General features: G+C 36.8%; 2 protein-coding genes across 3 annotated transcripts in view; one reads left to right on the forward strand and one right to left on the reverse strand.

Moving 5' to 3' along the window:
• Positions 1 to 360: 360 nt before the first annotated feature.
• LOC107197010 (cytochrome b-c1 complex subunit 6, mitochondrial) lies at positions 361 to 5,306 on the forward strand. Its single transcript, XM_022666722.2, has 4 exons — positions 361 to 511; positions 1,537 to 1,599; positions 2,438 to 2,599; positions 5,109 to 5,306. The coding sequence occupies exons 1-4, from the start codon at positions 464 to 466 to the stop codon at positions 5,139 to 5,141; spliced, it is 306 nt and encodes a 101-aa protein (XP_022522443.1). The 5' UTR covers positions 361 to 463; the 3' UTR covers positions 5,142 to 5,306.
• Positions 5,307 to 6,815: 1,509 nt separating this feature from the next.
• Positions 6,816 to 21,305, reverse strand: part of pif1 (PIF1 5'-to-3' DNA helicase homolog (S. cerevisiae)) — a 30,488-nt gene continuing 15,998 nt past the window's right edge. Inside the window, exons 9-13 of one of the 2 annotated variants that reach the window (XM_049476631.1) lie at positions 16,927 to 17,033; positions 16,735 to 16,822; positions 14,241 to 14,386; positions 7,452 to 7,643; positions 6,816 to 7,090 (exon numbers count right to left, since the gene is read on the reverse strand). In XM_049476631.1, coding sequence (XP_049332588.1) covers positions 7,037 to 7,090; positions 7,452 to 7,643; positions 14,241 to 14,386; positions 16,735 to 16,822; positions 16,927 to 17,033 — 587 coding nt within the window. In that variant the 3' untranslated portion in view covers positions 6,816 to 7,036. Of the gene's footprint in view, positions 7,091 to 7,451; positions 7,644 to 14,240; positions 14,387 to 14,414; positions 14,546 to 16,734; positions 16,823 to 16,926; positions 17,034 to 21,305 lie in introns of those variants that run through there. The other variant, XM_049476632.1, reaches the window with a different exon arrangement.

Consider the following 21,305-nt stretch of genomic DNA (forward strand, 5'->3'; position numbering starts at 1 on the left):
AACTCAAATAATGTCGAAATGTTAAACTTTTTTATACACTCTCTTTTTATTTAATTTATATCAGTAATACAAACAGTTTAATAGTTCACACAAGAGTATTTGGAAAAAATCAACCAAAATATATATAAAAATAAAAAAAATATCCTTTACAGACTAAGCAAATAAAAATTAAGACAGATTTTTGCTCTTGTTTTTTTTTTTTGCATTTTTAATTTTACGCTAAATATACATTTTAATATATATATATATATATATATATATATATATATATATATATATATATATATATATATATATTTTTTTTTTTTTTTTTTTTTTTTTTTAAGAATTTGAAAAAGGACTTTTATCCAAGTAAATCCATCTGTAATCTGCTTCCTGCGAACTTTCTAGTGCGTGTTTTTAGTGTGTGTGACCTTTAGAAAGCTACTACAGAAAGTTTAGAGCTTATAAAGTGAATTAAATCATGGGGTTTGAAAGGAAAATGATCACTTATGGAGATCCCGATGACGAGGTTTGATTTTAAGCTTTTATTTTATGGAATTTAGACTTTAATTTTGAAGCTGGAGTTGGCTTCGTGTTCGAATTGTCCGTTCCACCTTAAACGCCAGACTGTAACTGCTGCAGCATTTAAGGTGGAACGGACCGTTCGAAAACGAGCTTCGGGAAAAGAGTATAAACTTTTGAACACGTGTTTAAAAATGAGTTTATTTGTTGTTTTAATGTGTTATATAAGTACAATTACTTGAAATGCCTCAACATGTTAGACTTTAAATCGATTTCTATTAGAGTTATGCTGATATTTAGCCTGTTGATAGAGTTTAGAGATATTATTTTTTATATTATTGTTTTTTTAATAATAATAATAATAATAATACTAGAAAAGAAAAAAGGTTTGTGAACGAACCTTAAGTTCATTTGAAAAATTAAAACTGTTAACTTTTGGTTAAATGCTAAAGTCTAAAAAGTTTGCATACAAAGGCTTTAATATGGTGAGAAAGCTATTAATGTTACCCAGTAGCTGGTTTATCCAGCAGCTCCTCTATAAACACACAGTAACCTCTAAAACGTCTGGAGTTCTATCAGTATACAGAATTCTGTGGTTCTAGCTAAATAACTGTGACCTGTAGAGCTGTTTGAATTATATTGGCAAAAATTTGTGGACACTTGAATGAAAAGCCTTAACACATCGACTGTACGAAAAATGTACAATATATTGATCCTAAAAGCACAAAAGCAACCTAATCAGGTATAGGTCCAACAAGCCTGCAAAAGTCTGTGTTCTACGTTAAAAGCTGTAAAAAGTTGTACATTTAATTTTACATACAAAGGCTTTAATATAGTGAGAAAGATATTACCTAATAGCTGGTTTATCCAGCAGCTCCTCCATACACACAGTATAAGTCCATTACCCCTGCTCTAGTTACAGTCTACAGTTGTTTGTTGGGCTGACCCACATGGAAGAAAACTTGGAGAACTCAGCCATAACATTAAAACCTCATAAATGAGCAATTTATTGATTTTGTTTCACTTTAAAAGGAGGAGGAATCTCCAGCTGAAGAAGAGGAGGAAGAAGAAGAAGAGGAAGAAGAAGACCTGGTGGTGAGTTAGTTGTTATTTGTCTTATCTGGCAAATGAACAAATAATCAAATAAATAAGTAGTTCAAGAGAAATAATGTGGTACAAAAGATGAATTACATGTATTAAATGTACTATATAAATGCTAAGAATATTATAAAGACGAGTGAGACTGACCTTAATGTACTGGGCTTTAATTGATTAATATTAAATTGTGTGGAATTAAAAAGAAGTGAAACTAAAAAAAAAATTTAAAAAAAAAAAAATATATATATATGACATTAGTTTTTATATCTAATGATCTACAGTATTAAACCCCTCACATTTCTGCAAATAATTAGAATTATTAATGTATAATAATAATCTTTTCATGAGACAACACTACAGCAATGAAACCTGGACATAATCTTCTGAAAATAATTTAACACACAGCAATTAATGTCTAAATATCTGCAAAACTAGTGAGTACAGCTCACAGTGAAAATATACAAATTGTGCCCAAAGTGTCAATATTTATTAAAATTCAATATCATTTTTATCAAGCACTGCCTTAAAGAGGCACTAAACTCCCTGATTTGAGCTGATTTCACTCTAAAAAAAAATAATGGGAGAGGTCATTTGAGAGGAGCACTGGGTGATGTATGGGTTTAGGGGCGGGGCAGGTAAAAATTTGTATAGTGTTTTAGCTGGGATGCTGCTATGAAACAAACAGTCCAACAATCAAACAGTTGTGCATTTTAAATTTGAACTTTTAATAAACCTCTATTGATGGCCCTGGTTTCTGATAAATTGGCCACTGACTGTAAGCAACACTTATCCTAAACACTGACTTTTGTTTATTTTATTCACTGTTTTTGTACAGGACCCGTTAGAGAGCATCCGGGAGAAGTGTGAGCAGACAGAGCACTGTGTTCACGCCAGGCAGAGGCTGGAGGCGTGTGAAGCTCGGGTCGGCTCGAGGTCCGAGACCACCGAGGACTGCACTGAGGAGCTCTTCGACTTCCTACACGCTCGAGATCACTGCGTACGTACACACACTCACACACACTCACTCACACACACACACAGACACACCCACACACACACAGAGTCTGATGTAGTAATACATTAATATAACAAGACATTTCCCTTCATAACAATGATACTGTGATTTTGCGATACTCTTTATTTCAAAATACAGTTCTCTACAATACTTCACAGCACCTGTGTTACTGATGATCAGGGGTGTCCAAACTTTTTTTGTTGGGGGCCAGAAGGAGAAATATATTTGAAGTCACGGGCCACAGACTCTGTAATAAAACAAATAATGAAATATACCACTTTAAATAATACATTTTCCTGATTATTTCATTTACACACCATTTTACTTGACTTACTATCTTTATATTTGACAGTGTTGTGTAAACAAAAAAACGGGGTAAAAGAGTCTAAACGCGGAGAGAGTGCGCATTTCTAGCGCACTCTCTCCGCGTTTAGACTCTTTTACCCCGTTTTTCTGCGCTAGAAATACGCACTCTCTCCGCTTTTAGACTCTTTGGCCTGTTTTTCTGCACTAGAAATGCGCACTCTCTCCGCTTTTAGACTCTTTGTCCCGTTTTTTGCGCTAGAAATGCGCACCCTCTCCGCTTTTAGACTCTTTGGCCTGTTTTTCTGCACTAGAAATGCGCACCCTCTCCACTTTTAGACTCTTTGGCCCGTTTTTCTGCGCTAGAAATGCGCACCCTCTCCGCTTTTAGACTCTTTGGCCCGTTTTTTGCGCTAGAAATGCGCACCCTCTCCGCTTTTAGACTCTTTGGCCTGTTTTTCTGCACTAGAAATGCGCACCCTCTCCACTTTTAGACTCTTTGGCCCGTTTTTCTGCGCCAGAAATGCACACCCTCTCCGCTTTTAGACTCTTTGGCCTGTTTTTCTGCGCTAGAAATGCGCACTCTCTCCGCTTTTAGACTCTTTGGCCCGTTTCTGACACCTAGCGTTCAAACTTTGAATCTCAGATTATAAAACCTGCTTAACAGCGGGCCAACTTTCATTCTATTTCTAAAATACCTCGCGGGCCGCTCCAAAAAAGGAAACCGGCCGCGGGCCGTAGTTTGGACACCCCTGCTAAAGAGGATAAAATACTCCTAAATAATCAAATAACAGAAATTGCAGTCAGTTTTATGAGGTAGAGTCACCTGGAATTCAGGCTTTCAGTTAACAGCTGTGCTGAACTCATCAAGAGTTAACTACTTGAATTTCTTGTCTCTTAATAAAGTGTTTGAGAGCATCAGTTAAAGTAAAGTAGTGAAGAGGTAGAGTTACAGGTATACAGTGAATAGTGGATATTTGAGTAATGTTCGAATCCAGATTATGAGAAGCAACAACTACTCAACTAAATATAGAAAAAAACAATACTTTATGAAAAAATGAAGGTCAGTCAATCTAAAAAGAAGAATTTCGAGAACTTTGAAAGTATCCTCAAGTGTGATGGAATGATGGAACTGGCACTCATCAGGACCACCCCAGGAAAGTTAGAGCGAGAGTTTACAGAATATGTTCATCAGAGTTACCAGCCTCAGAAACTAAAGTATTTAGATGCTCTTATCTGGGGAACTATTCACCTGCAGAGTATTTTAGTTTATTTAACAGTAATTTTTAAATTACTACACGATTCCTTATGTGTTCCTTCATAGTCTGATAGATCACTTTACTGTTCATTTACTATGTAGGAATAAATAAATAAATAAATAAAAACATTCAATGAGATGTGTCCAAACATTTAACTGGTACTGTACATTCTGACATATAGTGTAATATAGGTCTTATGCTGCCATGCATAATAAAATAAAATTTACTTTTAATAGTTATTTTTATGGGACCTTGCATCATAAATAAGAGAAAAAAGTTAAACCAGTCTTTAAACTATGTTGTAGTTACGACATACAATATCTCGTAATTATGAAATTGCATGACTTTCTGAAATTGTAATAAACATTTAATGGGATTATACGTATTAAATTGGTATGTCACTAAAGGTAATAATAAGAGTGGTAGTTTGGAAGGGGCACTGGGTGATGTATGGGTTTAGAGGCGGGGCAGGAGGGAGAGCTAATTGGGTCTGATAGTCTTGAGACGCAGATGATTTTATAATAAGATATATAATGTTTATTTTATGAAGATTCTTCTATTATTATTCTTGGCAACAATATGCTTCTGTTATCTAGAGTCAAGTAATCGTTATATTGTGGCTGTCCAATGAAAAACGAAAATGAAAGTATCTCCATTTTTGTCAATTTTTAGTTTACTACCTAATTTGAACAGACAAACTGTTTCTTACACTGCGCCAAAATGTCTTGATGAACGGCCCAATAGAAACATTTTAAAATTACCTGAAATAAAACTATTTTTTTTACATTGATTTCCATTAAAAGTTTAGAAGTTTTTTTTTTATCTCTCTTGTAAATTTACTGTTTTGGAGATTCTTGTTTTTTATTGGACAGCAAAAATATATTAATATATACTATGTTTTTAATATTGTAATGTTTTTTTTCTTGCAGGTGGCACATAAAGTCTTCAGTTCATTAAAGTGATCGATCTACACTACCTCCACAGACTCCATATAGACAGCTATATCATCTTCAGACTGCAGCGATTAGATTTAATCAGTATCTACAGGACTAAATCTAGATCTACTTGAATTGCAACTCATTGTCTTACATGTTATTGTGAATAAAATTTATATGGTAATAATTTAACTGGTTCTCCAGTGTGTCTTTCTTTCACAACAGCACATTTATTATAACCATAGATATTCACTCCCTGCAATCATAGTGAGTGACCAATAGGTGGCAGCACCACTTAACATATATTTTTTTCCCACATGCGTTCACATGCAAAAAAAATCCAGTCTTAATTCGATTTCTTAATTAGATTTCTAACATCAGAGTAAGATCTAATATAGTAATCAGATTAATCACTGCCTGCATACTCTTAAAAAGTCTTCATATATTTCATTTATATTTTTTAAATTCATGTTAAAATGTCTAGTTGTGGTAACCATGTAAGCTGGTGTTTTTTGTGGGGGTCCGGTGGAGGAGTGGTGGGGGGGAAAACTATAGGATTTCAGCTCTTGCTCATGAATATTTATACATGCAAACATATCAACTCTGATTGGCCAACAGCACTTAGACACCAGCAAGACATTTTTACACTAATAACAGTCTTTGCAATGTCATTTTTCACTTTACAACATGTGTAATAATGCCCTGCTAAGTGCAGTTCAGCCACTGACCTAGAGCCTTAGAGTCTCTGTAAAACACCAAATCCACTGGAGATCCTATTTAAACCTATAGTTACACACAGAGGTGGGTAGTCCAGGTACAAAAAGTAAAAATCCACCCTGGGGTGATTTTTTTTTCTTTTAACTAGTGTAAACAGCTGTTCTAAACATCTAAACACCTTTTTGTACTTGGCTGGTGGTGTTTTTCCTTCATAGCTTAATTCTAACCATTTGTTTCTGAGCTCTGAATTACTGGGTAAAGCATATAAACACTGATGTGTTATTCGCACAAATAACAGGAATGAACTGCATGCTGTTTCTAGCGCTGTTATTTAGCTCCTCCTATCTGATGAGACAGCATCGCTGTCTGGCTTCAGCTCTCTGTCTGTGGGCGGTCCTGAGCCAAGGTGGGCGGGGCTATAATGAATACTAATTCACAGGTTGATGTAGACACTGTGCTTTTCCTGATCGACTCGTTTTTTTCCCGTAATATTTTCTTTTACTAGCTGCTGCAGACACTCCACCCTCAGCCCAAATATGAAAAATGGGAACAGTAGTTTGGAAGGGACACTGGGTGATGTATGGGTTTAGGGGTGGGGCAGGAAGGAGAGCTGATTGGCTAAGCTGTGTGGATGTAAGCAGAGGGGGGCTGTATTATTGATTGGTACACAGACATTTCGGCATACAAATTAGCCAAAGTATACGGAAAGATCATCTTCGCCTACAGCACGGTTAAACCTGTGATGAGTGTTTTTTTAAAAGGATAGGAAATATATATAAAAATTTAAAGCAGGACTGGTATGTTTAATTACTTCAAATGTACATTCTTCTTATCATTGGGAGGTTTGTTCAACAAAACTGACATTGTGCATTTGTCATTTGCATTGACCATTTATGAAAATCTGAGAAAAATATTCCTTGCATAATAATTTGGAACAGGGTGTATAAAATAACAGACAGTAAAACGACAGTCCATAGGAAAAAATACTTAAAAAAATATTTTATTAAATAAAAAGCATTTAAAACAGCATTTAAAACAAATGTAGACACTTTCACAACATTTTACTGCTTTCAGAAATGAAGTAAAGCCATGATAAATTAATTAAAAAAATATATATATATAAAAAGCAAAAAATTACAGTACTGCTCTTCCTTCAGCTCATGCACACGGTGCACTGTCGTACGTGAGGTCGTGAAGAAGTTTCCTCACCAAGCCTCGTTCTCCTTATTGCTCTTCCCCACAAAGTCACTCATGGAAGACTGCAAGAGATTAAATAAATAAAAGTTAAGTGAGATTTAAGAATAAATTGCTGTATAAAACTGATGTTCGTGTCACGCTGGCAGTTCCAAACGAGCGCCAGATCCATCAAAAACTGCATTTTAACCTTTTCAGCCAAAGACGTGCTTGAAATATCGCGTACAGATTGAGGAATCTGCAGGAAAATCGATGATCAGTGACAGCAAAACGAATCCTGAACGCTGCATTAAGTCAAATGACGAGCGCTCCATCAATCTGGAGCCTCGGTTCCCGTACAGCAGTTTAGAACCATCAGAATTCATTTAACCAAATGGAGGCAATCTCTCAGTCTGAGCCGGTGAAGAGCACCAGGGTGACACTGACCTGCAGGAGCATCCTCTCCTTCCTCAGCTTCCTGTAGAACTGCAGGACGTCCTGATTGGCCTGGACCACTCTGGGGTCGAAGTCCATCACGCGTAGACCCTCCAGACTCCGGGCTCGAGACAGCGCCACGTACGCCTGCCCGCTCTCAAACACTCGCGCCAGAGAGATCTCCACACAGTCCAGAGTCATACCCTGAAAAATACACAGTATAGAACACAGTTACATCTAGTTTCTGAATTTTTTCCAAAACATTATTGCTTTGTTATATACATGTTTATTTCCTTTGTGTGTATTGGAACACTAAAAACATAGGGAAAAAAAGGCAAATATTACATAATTGTACAAAAAACTCCAAAAATGGGCCTGACGGAATTATTGGCACCCTCAACTTAATATTTGGTTGTGCACCCTTTGGAAAAAATAACTGAAATCAATCACTTCCTATAACCATCAACACGCTTCTTACACCTCTCAACTGGAATTTTGGACCATTCTTCTTTGCAAACTGCTCCAAGTCTCTCATACTTAAAGGGTGCTTCTCCCAACAGCAATTTTAAGATCTCTCCACAGGTGTTTAATGGGATTTAGATCTGGACTCATTGCAGGCCACATTAGAACTCTCCAGTATGTTTGGGGTCATTGTCCTGCTGGGAGACCCATGACCTAGGATGCAAACCCTTGCACACAGTCAAGACACCCATTTCCAGAGGCAGCAAAACAACCCCAAAACATATTTGAACCTCCACCATATTTATTATGAATAATAATAATAATAATAATAATAATAATACATTTTATTTATATAGCGCTTTTCAAGATTCTAAAAGATGCTTTACATACAAAATAAGGCACAAATTAAAAAGCAAAAATTACAACAACAAAAACAAGGGACAGTCTTTAAATTGAACACAAAAATAATAATATAGGCCAGTTTTCCCAGTAACAATTTACAATTTATATATACAAAAAAAATAATAATAATAATAATAATAATAATATAATTTCTACAAGTTTTCTTAAATTACATTATGGGTTAAATGCAGATCTGAAGAGGTGGGTTTTGAGCAGTGAGTTAAATGCAGACAAATCTGAACAGTCTCGAATGGGTTTGGGGAGAGAGTTCCAAAGTGAGGGTGCAGCTATAGAGAAGGCTCTGTCACCCCAGGTCCGGTACTTAGTCTTAACAGGAATGGATAATATATTAGCATCGGAAGAGCAAAGGCTACAGGAAGGAGTGTGGCGATGGAGCAGGCCAGTAAGGTAGGATGGGGCCTGATTATGGAGAGCTTTGTGAGTGGATAGAAGTATTTTAGACTGAATGCGTTGCGGAATGGGAAGCCAATGAAGTTTTTGAAGAACGGGTGTAATATGATCAAATGAGCGAGTGTGAGTGAGTTCTAAATGTACTGGAGTTTATTTACGAGTTTCCTTGGTGTACCATAGAGAATGCTATTACAGTAGTTGATTTTTGATGTGATTAAAGCATGGATTAGAGTTTCAGCAGCAGTAAATGTGAGTGACGGACGGAGATGTGCTTGATTTGATTTACATGATGTTCAAATGTGAGATTGCTATCAAAAATCATTTTTGACTGTAGGCACTGTAGATGTTCTTTTCTTTGTAGGCCTCATTCTATTTTCGGTAAACAGTAGAATGATGTGCTTTACCAAAAAGCTCTGTCTTGGTCTCATCTGTCTGGTCTGTCATCTGTTTTTTTTAGCAGTGGGGTTCTCCTCCTGGGTCTGTCGACAGATAGTTGGAGCTGACACTGATGCACCCTGAGCCTGCAAGACAGCTTGAATTTATTTGGAACTTGATTGTAGCTGCTTATCCTCCATCCGGACTATCCTGTGCTGCATCCTTTTACCAATTTTTCTCCTCCGTCCACGTCCAGGGAGGTTAGCTACAGTGGCATGGGTTGTAAACTTGTTGATTATGTTGCGCACTGTATACAAAGGAACATAAAGATCTCTGGAGATTAAGATATTTTTCCACAACTTTTGGTTCTCAGTTCCTCAGACAGTTCTCTCTCTTCTCCTCTTTCTGTTCTCAGTGCTTAGTGTGGCACACTGGTGTAAAGATTCAAGCAGTTCAGCTTGGTTTGATGGCTTGTGATCATCCATCTTCCTCTTAACTCATCTTTAAGTGTTTTTTCCCCAGAGCTGTATAGTGTTTTCTGTACAGGAACAGCACATCCAGTTACACAGCAACAATTCTGCAGCACTGGATCGACTTTCAACACAGAGAAACGTTAGAAAACTTCAGCACACTGTGTTCAGACGAGCTCAGTGACGTTAATGTGATATCATATCGCCCTATTCTGCTCTCAGATCAGAGAGAAAATCAATAGAACTGTATCGTATTGAGGAACATGAACTGCTGTCCAGCTCTCCACAGCAGCACAGCCTGTAATTATCTGTATTACAGTTCTGAACCAGACCAATGGATCAAAAACTGCGTTCAACAGCTTAACAGCAACTACCTTAATTACTGACGAGCTGAATGTACAGACTGCTCTCTATAATGGAGAGCCATTAGCTATCAGCAACACTGCTACACTAGTACACTAATGGATGGCTGTGTGGACTATACACTGACCCTGCTTAACATTATGACCATTATGATGGTGGGGGGTGAGATTTAGCAGTACACTGATTGTGTATGAGGTGTTGAGAAATCCCATAATGCCCCAGTTAATAGTATACAGTACAAAGATTACATAAGTAAATATAAAAAGCACTTTTTAAATGATAAGTGTATTTATTCAAAGGAAAACGTAAATCTAATAACTTGGTAAAGCTTGATTGCAGTTATTGCCGCCAAGAGAGGAACAACCGATAATTGGCGACAAGTCTTTCACATCTCTGTGGAGGAATTTAGTTCCATTCTTCTTTACAGAATTATAGTTTTAATTTAGACACATTGGAGGATTTTCCAGCATAAACGCCCTGTTTATGATCATCCACAGCATCTCAAATCATCACACTAATCCATTCAGCTTTATCCATGTGCTTTAGGCCATTGTTAGGGTTGCCAAAACTGCGAAAATAAAAAAGGGATGATGGGTGTGGGGGGTGTTGTGCATCAGTGGATGCTGCAAGTATATATTTATAGTAACGAAAACTACTTTTTCATTGGCATTCAAGGGGTTTCTTTTACTAAACAACTAGAAATCATTAGGAATTATGCATCACTGCCTGGTTTGGGACCTGCACCGTCTCTGACCGCAAGACCCTCCAGCGTATTGTGAGGACAGCTGAGAGGATCATCGGCGTCTCTCTCCCCTCCATCACGGACATTTACACCACCCGCAGCATCCGCAAAGCAACCAGCATTGTGAATGACCCCACCCATCCCTCACACGAACTGTTCTCCCTCCTGCCTTCGGGAAGAAGGTACCGCAGCATCCGGTCCAGCACGACCAGATTCTGCAACAGCTTCTACCCCCAAGCCATCAGACTCCTCAACTGCAGAGACTGAACTGATGGTTTTTCTGTACATGCACACACACTCTTACCCCACTTACCCCAGAAAATGGAAAGCACTAAAAACCCCACTACCTCACTGGACTCTATTGCACACTGTGTAATAGAGTAATTACTACCTCACCTGGTCCTTTTTGCACACTTTTTGCACACTGCATAATTTGCACACTGTTTTGATATTTATTATTCTTTGTCTGTATGGTGTTGTATTGTCTGTCTGCACTTTTGTACTGTTGCACTTATTGTTCTGTCTACACTGTGTTTATGTGCACCATGGTCCCTGGAGGAACGTTGTTACGTTTCACTGTGTACTCTGTATATAGCTGAAATGACAAAAACCACTTTGACTTTGACTGTAATATATGTGTATGTATACAAATCATCATCATAGTCTCTGTATTATCTAAACTCGAAACCATGAAACATAACAGTACGTTAGATTAGTTGAAAAAAATTGTGTTAAACTATTAGTATTAAATTAATTTGAACCACAAGTATAATAATTTATGTTTTGTTCAGAAATATGTTGTTCATAATGTTCATGATGAGTTGTTCATGCCCTTTTGGAGTAATTTCGGTCGACCAGCCGGTCACTCCTGGGAAGGTTCACCAGTGTTCCATTTGCGTTTTCTCCATTAGTGAATAATAATAGTGAATCACTGTGGTTCTCTGGAGTCTCAAAGCTTTAGAAACAAATGACTTTATAACATTTTCCAGACTGATAGATGATCAATAACGTTGATTGTTTTGTTTTCTCATCTGTTTTTGAGTTTAATTTATTCAGATTTGGGTATAATGTGCTGATTATTGAGATATTTTATCCGCTTCATGTTGTCAGACAGCTTTTATTTAACTGATTTCTTGATTCTACAGGTTGAGGTTAGTAGTGAAACTGAACTTGGTTTTCCAAAAATATGATTAATCACAGTTAATTTATGTTAAACGCTTTTTTTCCCCCACACAGTACTAGATTGGTTTGGATAGTTTTTCCCTTTAATAAATGAATTAATCATTTAAAACAAACGTGCTTTTTTATTTATTCAGGTTATATATTTCTGATATTAAAGTTTGATAATCTGAAAAATGTAAGTATGACAAAAATGCAAAATCAAAAGAAATCTGTAAGGGGGGAAAATGGTGTTTTACGCCACTGTAAAAGCTGAGAAATCCCAGAATACTCCAGTTAATCAGCTGACCTGTTGAATTTATCAGCAGAACTGATCATTAATCATTTCAATTGACCGGATCAATCAGCCTCCCCTACAGAACACATCTCACCATCTCACAATCTCATCATCTCATCATCTCACCATCTCACTGATACAGGGTTACAGAGCATCACTGAAGATCACCTCCAGGATTCCCAGCAAGATATACTGAGTATAAATCCATCAATAAGGATTATTACAGGCAGGTTAAGCGGAGTTAATACAGAAACGGGTCAGGAGGTGAAAAAAAAGTGCGTTTTAAGCAGCTTATTAAACCCTCTGACTTATTGATGGGTGGAGGAGTTGCTATTGACAGAATAAACAACGCAAAATAAGTAATTGGACAAGTCAGCAAATTGGGCAAATTGGGCATTTTGGTAAAAGTGTCTTAAATTGTCTTTACATAACTGATACGAAAGGAAAAACTAAAAGAAATAAATACAAATGTACATATTTAACCTATAGAGTGAATAAGAGAACGTTTCCAATTATGCCAAAATTTCTATAATTGGAAGAATTATTGGAATATAATATAAATGGAACATATTTTCCTAGTAATACTTTCGGTAAAAAAAAAAAAAAAAAAAATACCATTGTCTTTTTAAAACACAAACATTGTACTAATTGTAATAAAATTTGGTTGTCATTTTTTATGCTGGTCAAAATCTGGAGTGGATTCTTTATACATATATTTTTTTAATATTTGTTTTTAAAGTTTGCCTCAAGTAGTAGTCATATATACAATTAACACACAATGTGCGAAATCTGCTAAAAATATATAAATAAATAAATAAATAAATAAATACACTGTAATATATAGTATATGAATACAGCTCTGGAAAAATTGAAGAGACCACGTCAGTTTCTGAATCAGTTTCTCTGATTTTGCTATTTATAGGTTTATGTTTGAGTAAAATTAATATTGTTGTTTTATTCTATAAACTACAGACAACAATTCTCCCAAATAACAAATAAAAATATTCTCATTTAGAGCATTTATTTACAGAAAATGAGAAATGGCTGAAATAACTAAAAAAGAAAACAAGTTCAGAAATCAATATTTGTTGGAATAACCCTGGTTGGTTTTTAATCAGAGTTGTTTTATGCATCTTGGCATCATGTTCTCCTCCACCAGTCTTACACACTGCTTTTGGATAACTTTATGCTGCTTTACTCCTGGTGCAAAAAGTCAAGCAGTTCAGTTTGGTGGTTTGATGGTTTGTGATCATCCTTCTTCCTCTTGATTATATTCCAGAGGTTTTCAACTTGGTAAAATCAAAGATCTCTTTTTTAAGGAAAATGCCTAAAGGGCAGCCAATCAGAACTGTGTATTTACATACATTTTACAATCCTAAAAACGCACTTGCCATTTTCTCCTTTCCTTAAAATACTTTTTTTTTTTGATAATTTGGTGTGTAAAACAGCTTAAATGGAGAAAAAACACAAGATAGGAGCTAAATAACAGTGCTAGGAACAGCATGCAGTTCATTCCTGTGTTATTTGTGCGAATAACACATCAGTGTTTATATACTTTACCCAGTAATTCAGAGCTAAGAAACAAATGGTTAGAATTAGTCTATGGAGGAAAAACACCACCAGACAAGTACAGCTGAGATAGATAGGTATTTGGATGTTTAGAACAGTTCTGGTCACACTAGTTAAAAATAAAAATCCATTTTTGGATTTTTCCTTTCTGGACCTGGACTACAACTACAACTACAGGTTTAAATAGGATGGTGGATTTGGTGTTTTACAGAGACTCTAAGACTCTAAGATCAGTGGTTGAACTGCACTTAGTAGAGCATTATTACACATGTTATAAAGTAACATATGACATTGCAAAGACTTAAATGTTATTAGTGTAATAAATGTCTATTTTTAAATGTGCTGTTAGCCAATCAGAGGCGATATGTTGTTTGCATGTATGAATATTCATGTTTTTTTCCCTGCGTCCACTCCTCCACTGGACTAAAGCAGTGTTATACCAGATCACCGAAAACACTTTTTTATTTTCTTCCACAAAAACCGCAAAAGCTCACGTTACATTCATACTAGAGATTTACCACAACTAGACATAAACCAGGCTTTAGACTGACCTGACTCTTGTGGATGGAGATAGCCCAGGCCAGTTTTAGAGGAAGCTGCTGGCGGCTGAGATAAATTCCTCCCCCCGCCTTAAACATCCAGCGCTCGCGTTTCATCACCTCCACCGCCCCACACAGGAACCGCACACGGGGGAGGCCTGAGGAACAGCAGGGGGAGGAGAAACGTGAGGATCAGGAGAAATTGTACAATACGGTAATTTTATCCTGTCATCATCATTATCTACTGCAGGGGTGTCCAAACTTTGTTTGTTGGGGGCCAGAAGGAGATATATATGTGCAGTCACGAACCACAAACTCTGTAATAAAACAAAAAATGAAAAAATGCCACTTATAATAATATATTTTCTTGATTACCATCATTTACACATCATTTTATTGGAGTTTCTATCTTTATCCATCTTTACGGCAACTGATTCCTGACAAATTAAACATTAAAACACACCTTCTGAACTCATTTGCTGTATATATATATTTTTTGGATTCTTTATGTTCTCCCAAAAGCTAAGGAACATTAAAGCGACAGTCGGTATTGTTTTGTTTCTATATTGAAAGCAGAAGCATTTCTGAGTGGATAAGGGATAAACTATTGTGTTTAAATGGTACCAGTGTGCTGGAACAGCTTAACCTAATAATATATTCATTCAGGTCTCTCTTTGGCCAGTTTTTCTGGGCTACAACTGTACACTCTCTCCGCTTTTAGACTCTATGGCCCGTTTTCTGCGCTACAACTGTACACTCTTGCCGCTTTTAGACTCTTTGGCCCGTTTTCTGCGCCATTACTGAACACTCTCTCCGCTTTCAGACTCTTTGGCCCGTTTTTCTGAGCTACAACTGTACACTCTTGCCGCTTTTAGACTCTTTGGCCCGTTTTCTGCGCCATTACTGAACACTCTCTCCGCTTTCAGACTCTTTGGCCCGTTTTTCTGAGCTACAACTGTACACTCTCGCTGTGTTTAGACTCTTTGGCTCGTCTTCTGAGACCTTACGTTCAAATTTTAAATCTTACATTATAAAAACCTGCTTAAGAGTAGGACAACTTTCATTTATTTCTAAAACAGGCCACTCCAAATAAGGCAACGGGACACAAATGGCCTACAGCCAACCAACAGAGCTATTCCTGCCTCTAATCAATCCTCCTGCTTTAATAAAGTAAAGCCCAGTGGAGGAGCTTCTTCTTCTTCAGCCTGACCTGCAGAGATCATAACCCCACACAGCTTAACTCTTACTCACACCAAACTAATCAATACCAGCCATTTTCCCCACTAAAGAGATGTGTGAGCATAAGATATTTAATCTATTTAATCCCACAGCAGAGGAACGTGTGCATGCTGAGACAAACAAAAAAAAAACTAAAATCACAGTGCAGCCAACAATAAGGGCAGAAAAGAGATTAATTTTACACACTATGTATGCAGAAATATATTTTTTCTTCTGAAATTATATAAAAAAAAAAAAGTAAAATATATATTTTTTTAATCCTATTCAATAAATAAATATATATAAAAAAATATACGTTCTTAGATGAACACAAATTACATACTGTTTATATGAGGCAGTGTTGTAGTTTGTTACTTATAAATTTTATAAAGAATTCAATATTTGTTAATAGATATCATGTATAATGAAGGTGCATGTGATTGCAGCTTTTTGATATTTTAATTGTGAAAAATCATATCAAAATAACGCCTTACATAAAATCATTGCCTAAAATGACAAATATAAGCCTAGAGGCAGAACAAGGCATAATGAGGCAGAGAGAGTTAGAATGAAGCAAAGTAAAGTAGGGTGTGGTAGAATGATAAAAAGTGAGGCAGAACAAGGTAGAACAAAGTAGTGTGTGGTAGAACAAAGGAAAGTGAGGTACAACAAGGCAGATTGAAGTAGTGTGTGGCAGAGTGAGGTATATATAATCTCTCGCTATCTTTAAGAAACTCCTGAAGACAGAGCTCTTCAAAGAGCACTTACTCTCCTAACACCTCTAACTAACTACCTTCTACTACCAGATCAGGAGAATCTCTCACTATCTTTAATAAACTCCTGAAGACAGAGCTCTTCAAAGAGCTCTTACTCTCCTAACACCTCTAACTAACTACCTTCTACTACCAGATCAGGAGAATCTCTCACTATCTTTAATAAACTCCTGAAGACAGAGCTCTTCAAAGAGCACTTACTCTCCTAACACCTCTAACACACTAACTACTTCTAACCTCATTTCCTTCTTCCCCTCCTTCACTCCTCTATCCTATTATTCCCCTTTGTCCTCCTTTTATCCCTATCCAAAGATGTTTTACCTTTAAACTTATTTTACATTGTACTTGATTATTGTAAGTCGCTTTGGACAAAAGCGTCTGCCAAATGTAATGTAATGTAATGTAATGTAATGTAATGTAATGTAATGTAATGTAATGTAATGTAATGTAATATATTGAGAAGTAAAATGAGGAACGACATGCAATTTCCTTCAGTTCTGTTTCTCTCTCTTTACCTTGGTTTCCAGGTAAGAAGTCGACCACAACACCTCTGGCTCCGTTCACCAGCCCCCTCTGCACGTCCAGATTCTTTGTGAGCATGACCTAAATAAATAAAACACACTTTGAAACAGGAATATCTAAACATTAAACATCATTAATTCACTTAAATGAATTTTTTAAAAACTTCAGGATAATCCGCTTTTTACCTGTGCTCCGACTTTAAGCTGCAGCACTGCCCCCACCGGACTCTGAGCATCAATAGTTTTCACCAGCATGGGGTCACTGTCCACTGCCTCAAACACTCGCAAGGGTCCTACAGAAAACACACACAGCACAGATCAGCACAGAGCGGCACAGAGAGACAAAGACCAGGAACAGACCAACATTTCTGCACAGTGCAATACACTGGCTCAAATTAAAGAAATATCATTAAGACTATACAGTAAAAAAAACATATTGCAGATTTCTCTAGTCTCCAATGTGCAAATATAGTGTACAGTGTAGTTAATAGTGAGGTAGAATGAGTCAGAGTCAGGCAAAGGGGGGCAGAGTTTGCTAGAGCGAGGCAGGTATTGGTTGAGCAAAGCAGAACAAGGTAATGTTTGGTAGAGTGAGGCAGACAAGACCAAATGAGGCAGAAAGAGGCAGGGTTTTGGTAGAGCGAGTCAGGGATTGGTAGATCGATTTAGGGTTTGGGAAAGCAAAGTAGGGTTTGGTAGAGAGAGGAAGACCAAGGTAAAATGAGGCAGAACAAGGTAGAATGAAGCAGAGTTTGGTAGAATGAGGCAGAACAAAGCAGAGTGAGGTAGGGTTTCATAGAGCAAGGCAGACCAAGGCAGGGTTTGGTAGAGCGAGGCAGGGTTTGGTAGAGTGAGGGAGGGTTTAGTTGAGCGAGGCAGAAGGAAGAAAAGGTTTACTAGAGCAAGGCAGGGTTTGGTAGAATGAGGCAGAGGTTGGTAGAATGAGGCAGAGAGGGGCAGGGTTTGGTAGAGTGAGGCAGGGTTTGGTGGAATGAGGCAGAGAGAGGCAGGGTTTGGTAGAGCGAGGCAGGGTTTGGAAGAGTAAGGGAGAAGAAAGAAAGGTTTACTAGAGCAAGACAAGGGTTTGGTAGAGCGAGGATACCCAAGGTAGAATGAGGCAGAGTTTGGTAGAACGAGGCAGACCAAGGCAGGGTTTGGTAGAGCGAGGCAGAGCAATAGAAGCAGACTGAGCAAAGTACGGTTTGGTAGAGCGAGGCAGGGTTTGGTTGAGCAAAGCAATCCATGGTAGAGGCAGAGTGAGGTCGAGTGAGGCAGAGCAAGGCTGGGTTTGGTAAAACGAGGCAGGGTTTGGTAGAGCAAGGTAGGGTTTAGTAGAATGAAGCAGACAAGACAGAATGAGGCAGAAAGAGGCAGGGTTTTGCAGAGCAATGCAGAATGATTTTGATAAAGCAAAGCAGGGTTTGGTAGAACGAGTGAGAAAAAGGCAGGGTTTGGTAACACAAGGTAGTTTTTTGTAGAACGAGGCAGAGCAAAGCAGAATTTTGTATTTGGAATTTCCCCATTAGCTAAAGAGCAGTTTGATCCAAGTCTAATTAACATTATTCTTAATCTTATTTTTTTTTTTGTATTTATTACAAAAGCTTAACTAATATAAAGCACATCTAATATAAACTACTGCTCCACTAGGCTGTGTTTTAAGTTCGTACAGCAGTTTTAGCACATTATTGATCTGTGCTGCTTTACATATGTAATAATTTTAGAGGAAAACATCATAGTAATTGAAGTACCGTAATTGTAAGTAGTAGATAATTTGGACCAAGTCTAATTACTAATATTATTTAGTTAAATTAATTGTTAATAAATTTGCATTCATTTTTTATTCTCTTGTAATAGCTGAGCTGTTCTGCAGATCTATAAAAGCTTATAAGCTCCTACTGATCCGCTAAGCTGTGCTCCCAGCCTGTGTTTGATGTTCGTACAGCAGTTCTGAACACAGGTATTGATCTGTGCAGTTTTACAGATCGGGGGTTGATGGGAGCCATGGTGTCCTTTTATACTCTAGGTGTTATCTAGAACATCTACAGCTCTACGGCCTGATTATAGACAAACATAACAAAAGGATAAAGAAATAAAAGGAAATCACAAGAGAAAAATGGAAAAAATAACCCAATATATGACAAAACGTAAATATATATATATATATAGTTAGCATATTTAGATATTTTCAATAAATACTGTGATTTTTTTATTTTATTTATGATTGATCACAGACTAAATATTAAATAGAATGAATACCCTATAAATGTCATGATCCGTAGATGGCATAAATAGCTAAATATATATATATATATTATATGGACAAACTTATTGAGTCACCTGCTCATTCATTAGGTCTTCCGAAATCAAGAATATTTTTGTACACACCTTTTAAAATTACCTTTAGCTACTGTCAGGTGCATATCGTACAATATAAGGTGCAATATCGATAAACGTCTATTTTCTGGTGTATTTTCATACTTAAGGTGCATTTTATATGACACTAGAAAGGAACAGCGGTGTCGCCATGTTTTCCGTTTAATTCAGCAGGTCTCACGGCTGAGTCAAACGAGCACTGGATATTAATCTACACAGATTTCTCTCCTTATCTGGGTGAGAAATGCGCTTTCATTTATTTACAGTAAGCTCAGATTTCCAGATTTCCACTAAGGCTGGGTGCAGCAGCATTAGCATTAGCAGCTAACTACATGCCATCCAACCGCGCTACACTGAGGAACCCTGCATGTTTGGTGGTAAACCAGGGAGATATAATCTAGCGGTTCTCCCACGTAGCTTGTTTTAACACGATAAACACACAGACTACAGTATGATATACTCGCCTCTGAACGTTGCAAGAGCTAGAGCTTAGCGCAATGAACGGCTAATGCTAATACTGCTCCAACACTGCTAGCCAGGGTTAGCAGCAGGCTACAGGCCGATAATTCTCACTTCTGAACAATGAAAGAGCTAGCGCTTAGTGCAGTTAACAGCTAATGCTAATATACTACTGACCAAGATGGTGGCGTTATAAATCAAATGAAGGGAGTTAATAAACCTGCAGTAAAGAATATTGGCTGTTAAATTGTGTGAAACTAAAACCAATCAATCTGTAATTCCTGGTATTTAATTAATTTAGTATTTTATTCTCATCAGTACCAAAAATGGCATTAAGTATCGTAGAGTGTAATTTTATTGTGATATATCGAGTAGTGTATCGAAAAATCACAGTATTATTGTGATATCATTGTTACTGTGGCAACGTATCGTATTGCAACATGCCCTGTAATTCACACTCGTAATGTATTTTAGACTTATCATAAAGTACAATCATTTATTATTAAGCCTATTAAAAATATATATATACATACAGTACCAGTCAAAAGTTTGGACACCTCTTCTCTTTTAGAATTCTTTACATTGTAAATGTAATATTAATCAATAATTTAATCTGCAGACTCTTGGTATTTTAATCTCAGTGTCTTCATGAGGGAGAGTCACCTGGAATAGTTCTCATTGTCTTGAATTGCTGAACAATAGTTGCTGCTTTTCCTCATACCTGTCAAGTCTCCCGTTTTTGCCGGGAAACTACCGTATTTTACTCCTCTTTCCCGCCGTCCTCCCGTATTAGTATTTTCCCGTAAATTTCCCGTATTATACTAAATAAAAAAATATATAGGCCACAGGCGACAATGCACTGACCGCTGTGTGTCTCTTAACCAATCGTGGTGCCGGTTCAAGGAGAAAGTCCCGCCTTTCAGGAGAAACAGCCAATCAGCTAGCTGGTTTTGCGGAGCGCAGTTTAGTGTGCGGGAAGCCCCGCCCCTCCCCTCGCTGTGAGTTCAGGCAGCTAGTCGGAGCAGCTGTCGTTAAAACTAATCTGGATATACGGAGATTTTTCTAAAAGAAAGGTAATTAACCATGTAAACTGTGATGAGATTGTTTCTGATAGCTGGTTAAAAAGACTCTTCTCTGAATCAAAACATAAATTAAACCCACTGTGTGTTTAATAAAATACAGCTTGTGACTCAGTTAGCTTAACTTTAGAATTAGCTAGATAGATGGTCAGGGTTTGAGAAAAATCTACATATATATAATGCCCTGCCCTGATGTGCCTGATCAGCCAATAACTATCATTTCCAAACTCTATTAGTTCAGGGCTAGTTTTAGGGTTTGTTAGAATTTGTTTAAATCTCAAGTATTGTGGTGTAATGTATTATTTAGAAGGGGTAGAAGAGATGGTTGAGCTGGAGAGAGAGAGAAAATGTGGAGAGGGCTGAAATTAACTGAACTGATCAGGAGTGGACTGAACGATAGAAAGAAGTATTAATGAAAGATTATTAATTGTGTAGGCCCCTTAGGACTATTATTTACTTATGGAATATATCTGATCCATGTCCTTTTTGTAAATTTGTGCACCCTTCAATTTCAATTTTAAATCTATTAAATAAAAAAAAAATATATATATATATTAAAAAAAAAAAAAAAAAAAAATATATATATATATATATATATATATATATATATATATATATATATATATATATATATATATATATATATATATATTT

This window comes from Astyanax mexicanus, chromosome 4 (genome assembly GCF_023375975.1).
Source record: "Astyanax mexicanus isolate ESR-SI-001 chromosome 4, AstMex3_surface, whole genome shotgun sequence".
Taxonomy (NCBI): Eukaryota; Metazoa; Chordata; class Actinopteri; order Characiformes; family Acestrorhamphidae; genus Astyanax; species Astyanax mexicanus.

Coding starts and splice junctions, on each gene's coding strand:
- LOC107197010 (XM_022666722.2), top strand. CDS start 464: ATGGGGTTTGAAAGGAAAATGATCACTTATGGAGATCCCGATGACGAG. Junction 1,600..2,437: donor AGGAAGAAGAAGACCTGGTG/GTGAGTTAGTTG, acceptor GTTTTTGTACAG/GACCCGTTAGAGAGCATCCG. Junction 2,600..5,108: donor TACACGCTCGAGATCACTGC/GTACGTACACAC, acceptor TTTTTCTTGCAG/GTGGCACATAAAGTCTTCAG.